Raw genomic sequence first — 16063 nt, 5'->3', positions numbered from 1 at the left:
CACCAATCCTTTTAACTAAGGATAAGATATTTGCAACAGATGAGTTTGTTTGGATATGGACACGGCCTGCAGGCAAGTTAAGAGAGAAATTTTACGCTCTCAGGAAAAACACAAGAAAGTTGCGGACAAGCATAGATGTAAGGTGCAGCGGATGTGAATATTAAACTTTGCTCAAGATGAGTGCTCCGATCTGTGCTCAAGGGTTCCTTTTACTTATGGAAGGGAAAGAGCCTTCTGTTCCTTTAGTGAGAGAGTGCAAATGATTACAACAAAGTGGTAAACACTGTGAATGAAGGTGTTGAGACTGAGAGATAGAGAGAGAAAAACACAACACCAGAATGTTGTCCAACCCTCCTCCAAAGGCCCCACTCTCTATGGCGAGAGCGGTCTACTATTGATTGCACAAATCTCTACAATGCAATGGACTTGCCGACGATGTCAACGACAATGAGGACGACGATGAGACAGGCTGAAAACCGAAAACGCTAAGGGCTAAAATCTGCAAAACTTGTATCTGCTGAATTCTGACTCTATGTCGGTGACGATGACGATGCGACAATGACGCGCTGAAAACGCAGATGCTGAAATCTACGAATAGCGGCCTGAATCTGCAAACACTAGCTGATATGACCGTGCAGCGAGGATTTGCTGCGGGAAGGTGAGATCTCTGAGGTTTGGGGACTGCGGTATGGAGGTTAACTGCTGGAAACTGAAAACGCTGATGCAAATCTGGGATGTGTCGTCAAGAAACTGCAAACGCTATGGCTGATCTCCAACTCCAAAAACGCTAGGGCTGATGGGTCATCTGCTGCAAAAATGCTATGAATTCTATTGTCGCCATGTTGATCTGCAAGTTGCAAAACGCTAGGGCTGATCTGCACTTGAAGGAAAACGTTGGTCTTTGGTGGCTGAAAACGCTATGTCCTCTTGCCGGTCTTGCTGAGAAGGTGCTCTTCAGATGGTGTCTTCTGCTCCTTCTGCCAGAAAGTGCTAGCACTAGCTTTTTATATATAGATCCTTAGCCAGATTGCCCTACCCAGTTTCCCAACAAAGTCACTTATTAATAATAAGTGAAAAACGGCTAAAATAGGGAAAAAATAGGTTTTTTGCACTGTAAAATGCTCCTGATGGATTCTGATGGTACTGTTGATGATCATGTTGTGTGCAACCAGAGGATATGCATCTACTCCAAGTGCCTGGACATGCACGGTCTGCGAACAAACTCACAAAAGTGCCAGAACACTTCCTAAGCTAGGCTAACTGAACCCTTGTCATGAAGTAGCTTGTCCACATGCACATAGGGTTAGATGTGCACGTGACAATAGAAGGAATTGGACTTAACAATCGATCAATTGGTCTTACTCAAGTTTGAGAAGGTATGACTAAAGAAACAAGCAACTCATAAGTAGAAAACGATAAAACTTTTCAATTGTTATCATGGGCCGTTTAAGATAATTGACCAAGTGAACAATGTGACATTCCAACTAGAGCTACCGCCTAATTGAAGGATCCATGATGAGTTCCATATTAGTTTACTCCGACCATATGTGGGACCGCCTCCAAGTCAACTTATGGCTGCAACTTATGGCTGAGGAACCTCTTGAGGTTGAGGAAATGGAAGAAATACTCCAACTCAAGCATATCATTCATCATCAGGAGCGGCCACTAAAGTCCGGAAAGATTACACGGAAGTATTTGGTAAAGTTCAAGAATTATTCTACTTTAGACGCTCAGTGGATGACCAAGCACGAATTAGCATTCCCGGGATTCTGGAAGGACATGTACAAGCACAACAATTGAGGACAATTGTTTAGAAGCCAAAGGAATGTTGTTAAGTCAACTATTTTCTTATTTTTCCAAGTAATTCTATTTATTGAAATTAGGATATTAAATGTGTACACTTGAAATTAAAGGTTAGGAGTTGTAGATCTTCTGGAATTAATAAAAGCCATCAGGAAGGGACAACTCTGATCAGTCATATGATGGGTGACATTAAGCATCACGAAGGAGTTGTACCATTTAGCTCAGTGGGAGGGACCGAAAAGTGGATATTCTTGATGCGTCACATGATGGGTGATGGGAGCATTGGAAAGGGAATATTCCATTGGTCTGGCAAGAAATACAAACTGGAAAAAGGAATACGCCAATGTTGGTTGGCAAAGCTAAAAAATTATACGCGATATCTTTCTCTCTCCTCTCTCTAAAACTAGCACCAACACTCTCTACTCGCTCTGCTATTCCAATGCTCCCTATCCTCTGCTGTTGTTGTCACATCTAGACCGGCTATTCCTGCCGCAGCCAAGTGCCCATAAAAGCAACCCACGTCCCCTCTCTTGCATCAGTTTTCACCAACGCTAGCTCTTGGATATTATGCCGTCGGGCATCTGCAAGTGACCGTGTGAATCCATCATGCGAAGGTCGCTTTTCTGCACTCGGAGCGACAAGTATCGATTGTGAATACGCTCTACGAGTTGTTGTTTTCGTATTTGTGCTTTTCACAAGTACTCAGTCACGGAGGAGGGGCAAAAAGGCCTTGGCCTTACGCTTAGGGATTCCGAAAACAAAATCAAGAACAGTTTGCGGAGTTTCATGCTCCGTGTGCAGGAAGAGAGCTCGTCTCTCAAAATTTCCCGCACGGAAAGGAATTGACCATTGAGTCTATGATTTAGAACGGGGGAGTTACTCTGGCTCTTGTACTTGTAAAAAGATTCTCCCTAATAAAGATTCTCTTTAAGGGGGGCGGGACCATCCCATCTTCTGGTTCCCCAATACTGTGTCAATCTTCTCTCTCATCTCTTTTGGTTGAAAGTTCATTTATTTTCAACTTGTTGATTATTCGTGTGCGCTCCCTTTTGTGACATAAAGTATGGCCGAGGTGCCTAAACTCTAACGAGCGAAGAAAAAGGCTCACGTGGCTGGCTGGAAAAAATCATCGCAAAATGCGGGCCAACTGTTGACGTGACACCTTGCCCGAAATTTGCGGAAACCTGCTGACATGGCAGCAGCTTACAGATGACAGTTTTTGGCGCAAGCTTTTGGAATTGGAGCTTTTGGGACAAGAGCTTTTGACCAGATGCTTTTGGGGCTTTGCTTTTAGCACCCCTTGTACTGTTTATAAGAGCCCTTGGGGCCACTCTCTGGCAAAGCATCTGGACGGAGAGTCGTGGAGAGTTGGACCCTCGAGAGTTGTACGACGTGATTGAGCAATCAAGAAAGAAATACCGAAAGGAGCGCCAATCTTTGGGGCCAATGCATCTGGAAGCGAAACTCTAACGTGTTGACTCTCCTCTTATCTCTCTCAAACTCAGTTACTTGCAGCTTTTGTTCGTGTGTTGCTATTGATTTCTTGCTTGGAGTGTCCAAGCCTGTAGGAACCACCAGCCTATCTTCTGGTCCCCAACACTGTGTCGATCCTCTTATTCTCTCTTCTCCCTATTCTTTCTGTGAGATTCTACTTATTTATATTTATTAATTATTCGTGTGCATTGCTGTTTGTGACAACTTCATCGGAGGGTTCCAGTTTGGTATGTCTGCAGGGCAGCTTAGAGATATCTTAAGGCATCTCTGGTCAACATGCCTCATATTAGGATTGTGGATATCTCCCCAATGAGCAGAGGCCGATTCATACCCAAATTAAAATCGGACAAGGAAGATGAGTTCCTAGCAGTGAGCCTTTTGGATTGGAGCATAGCTTTCTGCTACTTCGAACGTGTACATATGGAGACAAGGCATGGATCTACCTGGTCTAGGGGAGAGTCTAGCAGTTACAGTAAGGGTTACATGGTTTCCTCCCATAGATTTGGCTGCATCTTTCAGAGATTGGCGGAGTCTTGGTGTGCTTTTAGATGAGGGGCAGTCTCCATCCGTCATTAGAGATCAGATCCCAGCATCCAAGTTATCCTTCACCCCTCTCTCATGAAGTGATCACGGAGAGGGGAGACTGATTGCTGCATTGCAACATATGTAGTTGTGTAAGGAGCAGCTGATTAGTAGGGGAAGTTTTACCAGGCGACAACGCACAATGGTGGCCAGAAAGGTACAGTGATGCTGGTGGAGAGTACAAGTCAAGGATCGGGTGCAGTAAAGAGTGGCTACTTTGATTCCTCTGATAGCATTTTAGAGTGCACATCGGAAGGGAGAAGAAATAGAGAGAGAATGAAACCAAAACGTGATGCTAACCAATAACCAAGACCATGAGTGCAGTATAAATTATGGAGACAACAGCAAGAGCAGCAGTAAGAAGAGGCGAGACGCAAAAAAGACTAAAAATACCCACCCCCGCGCGATATGATATAAATGGAGAATGAAAGGAGCTAACAGATAGCAAAAGTCTAGGAATGATCTGTATGTGTGTGGAATGCCCTGCCTGGCCAACACATAACCAAGGGCCAAACACTTAAGGAGCAGAGCAAGAAAAAAAGTTGAACTTCAGACCACAAATGCTCAACAGCAGGTGGAGTATTTTACTGAGACAGCAGCCAAGACAGTTTTGCGACTGCATAGGCATCACAATACTAACAAGTATAAGAAGTTAGAAGGGAAAAATGCACCAGGTATATCTTTGGCTTTCGGATGTTTTGTCTGTTTGCTACCCTGCAAAAAAGGCATTTCTTGCCTTCTTCTTTCTTGCCCTCTATTCTTCTCATAGGATGAATTCAGAAAGCCTTTCTTAAGCGTATTAAACATCTCATCAGGCTTTGCTTCTTGACAGGCTTGATTCAAAGTAGTTGAGTCTGTTGTTCTCTTTGGAGAAAAGGTAGCTGTCATGCAAGTGAGCAGACGTTTAATTGTTAAGTCATCACATCAATTGCATGGGTTTGTTTGACATGTTAACATAGGGAAGATAGAAGGATAAGGCACCAGGAACATTCTTGTTTTGGCAAATGTTCGCTACATAATTAGACATATCCTCCAATTCTGGCGGCTCATCTGGGACAATGCAAACACTCATAGAATAAGCACATTGAACATTTTCTTCAAAAAGTAGCACAGTGGTGAAGTCTTAAGGCTGTGCAAACTTCAACAGTTTTTAACGTTGCAAGAACAATATTTCAACCTTAAAACATCTTCATCTTTGTTTAAATTTTCTTGTCTCAAGGTTTTTTCTTGACTTTGGATACAACAATTTGAATACACAAGCCCCCATTCTTATCAATCGTCTTAAAATAAAGGCTTCAAACTTGCAGGTTGTGAATTGAAGTGATCAACAAGCTAGATGACCACAAATATTTTAGACAAATGAAAGGCACGATAAGCTTCTTCCATGTAATAACAATCCAAGGGCAGATGCACTCAGTCAACAGCATCCTAGCACTCTTATCAACATTCTACGTAGGCAAGGTTGCATTTAAAGCACGAAGAATAAATTTGAGCAAGAAACTGGTACCCTGGGTGTGCAACAATGTGACAATGGAATCTGGATGTGTGCACCCGCGTGCGCATGTGCACCATCTTTCAAAGCTGAATGGAGACGAGCTTAAGTCTAAACAGTAGATGCAGGTTTTGAATCTTGCCAATAAAGCAAATGTGGTAGCTATTGGTAAACAAAATTCAAACAGCCATTGAACAATCTGATGAATGGGCATCCCATAAAAAGACAATTAAACGTCATCCTAGGTCTGCTCTATGTTGATTTTGTCAACAGCATCCTAGCACTCTTATCAACATTCTACGTAGACAAGGTTGCATTTAAAGCACGAAGAATAAATTTGAGCAAGAAACTGGTACCCTGGGTGTGCAACAATGTGACAATGGAATCTGGATGTGTGCACCCGCGTGCGCATGTGCACCATCTTTCAAAGCTGAATGGAGCCGAGCTTAAGTCTAAACAGTAGATGCAGGTTTTGAATCTTGCCAATAAAGCAAATGTGGTAGCTATTGGTAAACAAAATTCAAACAGCCATTCAACAATCTGATGAATGGGCATCCCATAAAAAGACAATTAAACGTCATCCTAGGTCTGCTCTATGTTGATTTTGTAGCACATTGTAAATGTGCCTTATCTTTTCCAATGTATAGTACGTAATTATAAAACAGTTCCAATGGCACAGACTCTCAAAGTCGATGATCCGGAAGCCTAGAGCAATGGAGAGAATGCATGAGAGAGAGAGAGAGAGAGAGAGTGTTGTTGAAACAACCAACCGTAGCAATGAATTGATGATTTATAATGGGGGCTTGGGTTTGCTCATTTACTACCCAAAGGCACTTGCCCTACCTAGAATCTTGTCAAATGAGTAAAATAAATACCTAAAAAACAAATAAATAACTAGGATCACACCGGGCATTCACTTGAGATGCATAAACTTTAACACCCTCTTTGCAACTCACAGTGGACATATATAGGAAGAAAAAGTCGATGAAGAAGCTACCATGGACACCCCAGCAAAGGATGCTTTCCACTGGATACCCCTTGGTTATGTAACCATCAACTAGTTCCTAAATTAAATGCCATCTTGAGCAGCGATTGCCTCATAGAAAGTTGAATTGTAGACCACACTACATCCAAGAATCCCCATTCGTAAACTGTGAAGACATCACGTCCAAACTTTCCAAGAATTAATGAACTTTGGAACACATCTTGTCCATAATCTGGCCAACAACAATGGATTGTGCGCACATCCAATGTTTTGTATGCGTCACATTGGTTCCTTGCCAGATGCATGTGCCTTGAACTCCGACACACATGTTCAAACACCGATAACTTGAACTACGCCACACAGGTCCAAATCAAGTATCGGTAGCTCAAATTGCCCTCTCTACTACTCACAAGCCTCTCTCTGGTTGAAGCATGTTGCGACAATGACCACCAAGCTAGAAATCTGGCACCATGGCCGTTGTGGCCGCCACTTGTGCCATGCAAATCTCCTTGGTGCAAATGTTAGGTGCAGCGGAATTGAAATGGTAAGATCTACGGTTTACACTTCCACAATCCTTTCCTTTCCTTGCGTTAGTGATTCCGTTTAGCTTGAATGATGGTTCCTTTTACCTTTTCCTGAAGAGAGGGAATAAGAGACTGCGGTAGATTTGTGGAGAGGGAGAGAGAGAGAGAGAGAGAGAGAGAGAGAGAGAAAATGAGGGGTCCCAACCAACCCTCTCAAGGGCCCCCCACACCATTGTCGATGTGGTATTTGCTTTAGATTGCATTAATGCAACATGCAATACCTCTTCAGCACTGCCATGACATGCAAGTGCAAATGGTAAGAAATCTTACCAACACTTGAGCCATTTGGCAATTCTTTGAGCGTAGCTACAAGCATTCTGACCTCATCTATCAAGTCTCCCTAATCAAGTCACTGCCAAGTTTTTAGCTAGCAGGCCCTTCTTAATGAGGTCCTTATCTTCAGGTTAGAGATCCCCGGGCAGTTGCAGTCTATGCTTCTACTCACTGCTATACCTGCTTCTTGGAGAGCACTTATTACCACCCAAGCCACTGTGGAGAACTTGCAACTCCAAAGAAAAACAAGAAGCGATGTACCATATAGCCCACGAGACATCTGGAGACCATCTGTTCGAGAGTCTGGCTGCCATCTTGATGCCTCTTAAGGGGGGAGCGCAAAACCACAAGATTTGTGCTTACAAATGTGCAGCGCAAAAACCATGCCGAAGGTCTCAATCTCGTCCGGAAACCTAGCGAGGTTCTTGTCCAAACGCCCTGTTTTTTTGCAAAGACGCTGCCAGTGGCGTAAAACTTCTGTAAGCTAAAACGAGTCCAGATCATACCTATACACACCCACCTTTCCGCAGTACGTACTTGATATAACGGTTACACAGAGAGGGGGGGCCGGGGGGGGGGGGCTGCGTGTGCGTCCGTGCGTGTTTGCAGGGGAGAGAGAGAGAGAGAGAGAGTGTACCTTGAGTCATCGTAGCCGTTGTACTGTCGAAGTGAAGAGGGGGGAGAGAATATTTTCATGGACCAAAACCAATATGGGGAGGGGTGGAATCGGACGGGGATGCTAACGCTTTTGGTGAAGGAGTAGCGACGAGCCAGGGATGCACAGCAGGTGGCAAGGGGGGGGGGGGCCATGTGGGTGTGAGCTAACCGCCCTCTCGCGCTTTCTGGCAACAGGATCTCTCTCTCTCTCTCTCTCTCTCTCTCTCTCTCTCTATATCTAGCGACTTCTAGTCGGGGGCATGTGCAGGCCATGCTACTCCCCTCCTAACCGGCCCTCTCTCTCTCTCTCTCTCTCTCTCTCTCTCTCTCTCTCTCTCTCTCGCATAGACATGTGCTTGCTTACCTTTGGTCTGCAGAGGAGTGGCAGCGTAAGCAGATGAGTCTCTCTCTCTCTCTCTCTCTCTCTCTCTCTCTCTCTCTCTCTCTCCAAGGTTATGCTTGTAAAGACCCTCAATGATGAAAATCCATGCATTGTATACAACAATGAGCAACTTGAAGTGGTAAATCACTTCAAATACCTTGGCCTTGAGGTTCCATCCAATCATAAATGGAAGGATTGTGCAATGCGTCGCTTGGAAGCCGGAAAGAGGGCTTATTATGCATTTGAAAACATGTGCAATGCTCGAGAGATCAAGTATTGGGCTCTCAAAAAGTACCTCTTTAACACATTGGTGACACCGGTGCTTCTTTATGGAGTGGAGGTGTGGGGTGGAAGCATCGGGAAGTCTTCTTGGAAAGAGTTTGAGAATGTTCAAAAGCGTTTTCTCACCAACTTTCTCCAAGTCAAGGCATAAACACCCTACATGCTCTTACTTCTTGAGTCCGGATCGCTTCCCATTGAGGTCTTGGGCATGCAAAGGGTTGTGGAGTACATGCTTGAGATACAACGTAGCCCTTGCATCGACTTCTTAGAATCGCATATGAAGCAAGTCAAAAGGTCCAAAAGACATGCAAGAGCAAAATACTAAGTTTGGGGTGGATGCTTGACATCAAGAAATGGTTTGGAAGATGGGATGCATGTCATTTATTCAAGGATGCGTCGATCGACTCCCAAGTTAATGAGGCCAAGGTGGAAAGGTACGGAGTGTACAGTACGTAAGGTACGTACTTCTGTACGGGTCGGCCTTTAAGGTACGTGACCAGTACGTAACATTTGTAACAACAAAAAGAATAGTGACTTTAGCTTTTTTCAGCCTATACATACTAGGAACTACATAGAGTCTAGACATAGATACTACTTCAAACATCCATTAGATACTGCTTCAAATGTTATCCGTACTTAACTCTTAGAATACATCACTTAGTCAAATTTCAATAGCACTAAACATGAGTCACGATTGCGAAAAGTTAAAACTTAAAACTTCAACATACCATGATACCGGAATCAAAATACATAAAACATCAAGAGTCAAGATTGAGGACTGATTATCAATCCTCATACAAAGATGGATACATCATACTATAGTGACCAGTTTAAACTCTACCATCAAAAAGACAGAAAAATGAGAATACACTATATAATACAATAAACTTTAGTCCATTGCCCAATGGCAAGATGCCCCTAAAAAAACAAAAAAACAAAAAAAAATTGTGAAAGGGGGAAAAAAAATCGGACACTATCTATCCGTACGTACGGAACCGTACTGTACGGATCCGTACGTACGGATGCAACCTTGAATGAGGCCTTCTTACAACACCAATGTATCACCGCTTGGGAGAACTCCGCAGGTTCTCGCTTCAGCCATTACACCCACACGTTGCCCCAAACTACAAATCTCTCTTCTTCTTCGAACGAGGTAACTGAACCCATCCCTACATCCTTGAGCCCATCCTGTTGAGTGCGATCCGCACAATTGCCTCCATTCGTCTTAGCTCCCATTCTCTACGCTGCGAGACAGGACGTTGGGGCACTGGCAAGGAGTCTCATCGACTTTGCACCTTATGCCCTCGTCAAGTGCGAGAGAGTGAGTACCACACACTACTTGAGCGCTCAGCTTTTGACCACATTAGGTTCTCTTTTCCCCATATATTCAGCCATGAGCTCTCTCTACATACCTTCCTCTTCCAACCACGATGTGGACTCTCTATTGCGACGCTCATTTCAACCATTTTTTAGCATCGAGAGTCACTTATGACCTCCACTCACACCACGTGACATGTTCATATGGTCCCATAGGTCGTATTTGACCTTCGAGGACGATAATAGAACTCTGTGTGTGTGTGTGTGTGTGTGTGTGTGTGTGTGTGTGTGTGTGTGTGTGTGTGTGTGCAGTGCTAGAGGCATCTATGCTTCTGTCGTTGTTGCAGTCCGAGCAGGCAATGTTCTGGGGAGGAGGGAGCTCAGCTGAGCCCAAGTCTACTATGGTTGTCGTCCAGGAGGCCTCTCTCGTTGCAACCAGTTGTAGGCATATGTGAGGGCTAAGGGAGAGGGGACGGGCACGCAGCTAGAGGTGGAGCTGGCAAAACAGACTGGCCATGACAATTTGCAGGGCAGCGGTCGGTTATCGAGCTCGGGGGCATGATGGCGCTCAGGGTGCAGGACTGAGGGGAGGGGGAAAGGGAATCTCGAAAAGTATCCCCAAAATATTTGGGTTTCTTTTAGAAGGAGCCAGTAGCTGTTATGGAATTGATATTTTACTATTTATCACAACTGACAGGTGGAAAAGGCTTGACCAAGCTAAGCTATTGCAAAAGGATATTATATTTTATGTACATTTAATTATTCAAGTGCTCTTTTATGAGCTTTGGCCATTTATGACCGGCTAGTCAGTTTGTAATCAATTTGACCATTCAAGAATTGTATAAATCAAATACGTGCAAGAGGGAAATTGTCACCCTTGCACAAGGGGAGATTGCACCCAGTGCTTGTGTCTTCTTCTCTCCCCTCTTCTCTTCTCTCTCGCCATGCCGACGTAGCACTCCGCTCTAGGAGGTGCATCAGCCTGTGCCCTCCTACTCTGTCTTGCTCTCTACCTCTCTCATGTCAGATTTACTATGGCGTACGCATACACGATTTTATAGGTATGCAGATCTATTGTTTTATTGTCTGCAGCATGTTATTTTATGTATTTTGCAGGCCTTCCACGCTCCCGTTTGTAACACTGGTATCAAAGCCGAGGATACGCTCTTGGTAACAAGAAAAACACCCCATGCAAGATTTGTCTTCTAACAACATAGCTCTCCACGATTCTATAACACAGATAAGTACAATTACATACTTTTATTTTGTTTTATATAAAAAAAATTATTATCAAATCTATCTTGTTAACGTTGTAACCCCGTAGAATTTGTGACGTTAACAAGTAAACATGAGTAGGTAGTACCAATTTTTTCATTAGATGGAATCTAAAGAGATCCCTTGGGCTAAGAGAAAGAGAAAAGAAAAATGAAAACTTTTCCTTCATTGATTTGTTTAAAGAGAAAAGGGGAACAAGAGGGGGGCAGCCTCGCGTGGTAGGGGCAGGACAAGGCTTGGACATCAACGTCAACGCATGGAGGGGTGGGTAGCCAGAGCCCCAGTTTTTTGTTTTTGTTGGGGAGGGGATATTTTTGGGAGAAATGACCAAAATATCCCTCTAATTTGTGGAACCCCTAAAATTTCAAAAATTCTCAAAATACCCATGTATCTATTTTGGTTGGATTATTCCAGATTTTCTAAGCTTTATTCCTTTTTGAAAATTGAGATTCGTTTTTAAGTGCTTGGCAAAGAGAGGGAGATCGGTCAATGAAGGGCCAGTTTCTTGGTCATTCATAGAGGCACTCCCTGTCCCTCGCACGCACTGGTTTGCAGAGCTGCTTATAAAGCTGATAAGGTGACAAGGGGAGCAAGGGCCAGGCGACGCCTACGTGCAATCTCTCTTCGTTAACGCACAGTCCATGCTTGTCCGATGTTCGTTTGCAGGGCATCGCTCGGGCGGAGGCAGACACTTAATAATCAAGGAGAGGCATGACGAGAGGGTGGGAGCACCCTGCAAGTGAAGCGGATGCACTGACGAGTTCTCTGCATCGTGCACAAGGAAATTTTTGGGAATTTATGACAAAATGTCTCACAACCAGGAATATTTTGGGCATTTTGGAAAATTTGAAGGGCATTTTGGGATTTTATGACAAAATGTAGGGGTATTTTAAAAAAAATTTTGAAATTTGGGGGGTATTAAAATAAAAGGAAAGGGTGAGGGGAAAGAAAGAGAAGAGGAAAAAAAGGGAAAGGGGGGGGGGGGGGGGGGGGGGGCACATTACTCTTTTTTTTTCAATGTTAAGGCCACCACAAAAGCCACAACAGGCTTGTAGCCTAGTGGTTTAGCTTGACCCTTTAATTTCACCGTGATGGGTTCAAATATTGAAATTTGAAGTTATGAGTGGTCTTGTGTAGCCTTTGAAATGCAAAGTGGGTGGAGTATCTTGTCTAGATTCCACATAAAGAATTGAAGTGGAGCGAGCAGTAGTAGTGGTAGTAGGATGACAATAAAAAATATATGATATGTAGTAGTAGTAGTAGTAGTAGTAGTAGTAGTAGGATGACAATAAAAAATATATGATATCTTACATACTTAGAAAAGCGTAAATATTGTTACCATAGTCATTAAAAATAGTAGTAGTAGGATGACAATAAAAAAATATGATATCTTACATACTTAGAAAAGAGTAAATATTGTTACCATAGTCATTAATTTTTTATTGTATTGGTGTAAACTCTTTTAATATAATAGAGGGATCACATTCGACTATGGGAATCTGATATAGAGATATGTGTGTGTGTGTGTGTGTGTGTGTGTGTGTGTGTGTGTGTGTGTGTGGGGAAAGAAACACTAGATAGAGAGTAAGCAAGGTGAGTGATGCTCAAAAGGCTCGAAGAAGATCCATGTAGCTTGACACTCAAAAAGATAATAGACGAGTTTAACTCGTGAGAAACCAACACCCCCTTTTTTTTTGAAGGATTGTAAACTTAAAGCCAACATTTTCTTCCTTGTTGCCCTCTATAGCTCGGCTGTTGTCAAGCATGCGCTATGCCTTGTTCTGGGAACATGATGCTCTGCCACCCTCTATGCAATTGGTATGCGACGCACAGTCCACCACCCGAAAACCACTGTCCACATTGGATGTACGGTTTTCAATGTATCTTAGCCGACGTCACACACTTACGACAGGTTAACTAATACATGGTTCTCATTGCCACACAAATTGTGGCACCATCTTAGTGTCGTAAGCGACTGTAGTCAACCTACTGTAGCCCCTGTTGATGAGCCAACTACCTAACCTCACCCCTTTAGAATGGCGCAACACAACCTCAGGAATTTAATTCCATGCACTGAATCTGCACTGCAGACCCTATCCCACGCAACCAACCAATGCTGCTCATTTTTTTTTTAATTGTTTTTTTTAAAACATGCAACCCTGCCACAAATAAATCTTGTCCACAGTCTGCACGTTGCTTTGCTCTACTACATCGTGCATTCCCTAGACCACACAATCATACATTAACTCATGAAGCTATTCGGGCGCACCGTCCCTGACTCTCTGTCCCTCTCTCCCTTTAGCCATCTTGCATCGCAACCAGACTCTCTCTTTCTCTCTCTCGCTTTTTACAACAACCCTTCTTTTCTTCTCTCACCCTCTACCACATAAACGAAAGTTCAGTTCTCTCTCTTTTTGCTACGGCCGCCAACCAACCCACCCTATGGAGTGGCTCTTCACAATCTATCTCTCTCTTACTCCCTTATAACCACCGGCTTCTCTCTCTCACCCTCATGCAACTACCTGATCCTCAATCTCTCTTCCTCGTTTGCTTGCAGTGGCGACCACACATGCACAGTCTCTCTGGACTCTTGTTGCCAACCACCATTAGAAAATCTCTCTTTTCCCACCAACAAACGTTTTCGTTCTCTCTCTTTGGGTTGTGTCGCCTTGTTCTACCACCATTGCATGCAAACTACCCACCACCCTAGGCACACCCTTTTTTTGGCAAACAATGTACACCTGGAGCTGCTCACAACAGTCTATGTAAGCAACATCAAGCAGGGTGCATTTACAGTAATTTGAGCATCGCCTTCAATAGGTGGCTTTGATACCGCTACTACAAACGGGAGCACGGAAGGCCCTGCAAATACCAACGATAACGTACTGCAAGATATAAAATAGACTAATCAACATACCTGGCAATCCCATAAGCACATAATCACGTGATACACGAATAGAGAGAGACAGGGAGCGAGATAGAGCAAGAGAGCGTGTGCAGGTACACCTCCTAAAGCAGAGTGCTACACCGGCATGGTGAGAGAGAAGAGAAGAGAGGAGAGAGGAAGGCACAAGCACTAGGTGCAATCTCCCCCCGTGCAAGAGTGACCATTTCCCTTTTGCACGTATTTCATTTATAGGTTTCTTGAATGGTCAAATTGAGTACAAATTGGCCGGCCGGTCATAAAAGGCCAAAGCTCATAAAAGAGCACTTGAAAAATAAAATGTACATAATATACATATCCGTTCGCATAGGCCTAGGTCGGTCAAGCCTTTTCAACCTGTCAGCTACAATAAATAGTAAAATATCAATTCCATAACATACCTCTCCGTTAGAAAGCAACTGTCCTCAGTTGTAAAGTATGAATCTGCAAACGATACCTGTCAAAAGACAGTGATTAGTATTCTGTGTTAAAATATCACATAGTAAAAGAAAAATTTATTAAACTAAACAATATTGCTTATGCCTGCCGTCATCCACATACTACCTATTCTAGTGTCCCATAACACTAGGATAAGCAGTATATGTCATATCCTGATGAATTAGGATATCATTGGTCACACTCATCATCATCATAATCAATTCTCATCAATCTCAAATCCAATTTCATAAATATTTTTGCGACATAAAAATGTCATATACCAAATCCAAATCCCACATAAATCCAAGTCAAACTATCTGCCAACATATACCCATTTCAAATCCAAAATCCAAATATCCAAAGCCAAAATCCCGAGTAACAAAATCATACCAATTACAGTGGTGGCCAGCCACTACAGCATGAGTTTGTGATCGGTGTTGCCTAAACCGGGGTTTTCACCTTGAACTGTTTTTTGACTCTTTTCACCCACTTTTTGAACTTTTTTGCATATGGTTCTTTTGGGAAAAGTGTTTGTTTATGTCTCAGCTACCTACTGCTCAAATCTCAGCCAAAATAATTTCAATTTTTTTTTACGAGGTACATGGATCGCGATCCATGTTCCATCACATCTGAACACCAAATTTGGCTTGATGATTACCTACAGTGTCAATAGTCTATTCCACCACTTCTTTCTAGATTTGGACAATTTATCCCCAGTCAAAAGTGAGTTTTTTTGTCTTCTTTGCGGTTTTTGACTAGTTTCTGTATTTGGCTATTTTGACCAACTTTTTCCAATTTTTTGACATCGTCCCTTTTGACAAAGTTGTTCCACTAGTTATCAGGGATATACTTGTCAAATATCAGCCCCAAATGTCAAAAGGTACATGGATCGTGATCCATGTTTGGCAGCAATTTTTCATGAATTTTGTTCTAGTTGTTCTCTATCTCTTGTAGCCAAATCTCACCCCTTTTTAAATTTGAATTCCAAATCTCAAGATTTGTCCAATTTTCTGTCTGAATCTCTGCTTTTCTTGTTTTTGCCCTAACAATCAATTCTGATGTGATTTTTGAGTTTTTCTTTCAAGAAAACTTGATCAGAGCAATATCCCATTGATGCTCAATGTAGCTGGTCACTTTTTTGCAAATTTGGTCTCTGAGGTACATGGATCGCGATCCATGTTCCTCCACAGAATCTGGCCAAACTTTCCAGATTGCTTCTAGAGAGTCTGCTGATGCCCTTGATCCACGAATTTTTGAATTTGGATCACTTTTGAGGTCTCTACCATCAAATTTTCAAAATTTCAGAGTTATGGTCATTTCGGCCAAAATATGGTTTTCACCCTTTTTTTTCTCAATCTTTTAGCCCAAACTTGCTGGTGGTAGTTTTTACTTACCATACTCCTAAGTACTGAAATGAAACATGAAACAAAAACAAACAAAATGGTAAAGTCAAAACGAAAAATGGTACAGCACTCTGTAAGCATAGAAAAAATCAAAGAATGAAATGATTTTGGCTACCTCACTCACAACCCTCTTTACTTCTCAAGGATAGATCTAGCAAGTCCTTGACTTCTAG

The 16063-nt window shown here is 42.9% G+C and overlaps 1 protein-coding gene across 3 annotated transcripts in view; it reads right to left on the bottom strand.

The window, feature by feature from the left end:
* The window catches only part of LOC147423438 (uncharacterized), a 37383-nt gene extending 29400 nt beyond the window's left edge, over positions 1–7983 (bottom strand). Inside the window, exons 1-3 of one of the 3 annotated variants that reach the window (XM_086502173.1) lie at positions 7851–7983; positions 4861–4929; positions 4551–4760 (exon numbers count right to left, since the gene is read on the bottom strand). In XM_086502173.1, the coding sequence (XP_086358299.1) occupies positions 4551–4760; positions 4861–4929; positions 7851–7860 (289 nt within the window). In that variant the 5' untranslated portion in view covers positions 7861–7983. Of the gene's footprint in view, positions 1–4550; positions 4761–4860; positions 4930–7210; positions 7497–7850 lie in introns of those variants that run through there. The other 2 variants (XM_086502172.1, XM_086502174.1) reach the window with 2 other exon arrangements.
* Between the last annotated feature and the right edge of the window lie 8080 nt (positions 7984–16063).

The sequence above is a fragment of the Adiantum capillus-veneris genome, chromosome 26, assembly GCF_014529385.1.
Source record: "Adiantum capillus-veneris isolate H3 chromosome 26, ASM1452938v2, whole genome shotgun sequence".
In the NCBI taxonomy this organism is placed as follows: domain Eukaryota; kingdom Viridiplantae; phylum Streptophyta; class Polypodiopsida; order Polypodiales; family Pteridaceae; genus Adiantum; species Adiantum capillus-veneris.
The sequence above is the reverse complement of the archived record's forward strand: the minus strand, read 5'-3'. Positions and strand labels throughout refer to the sequence as shown.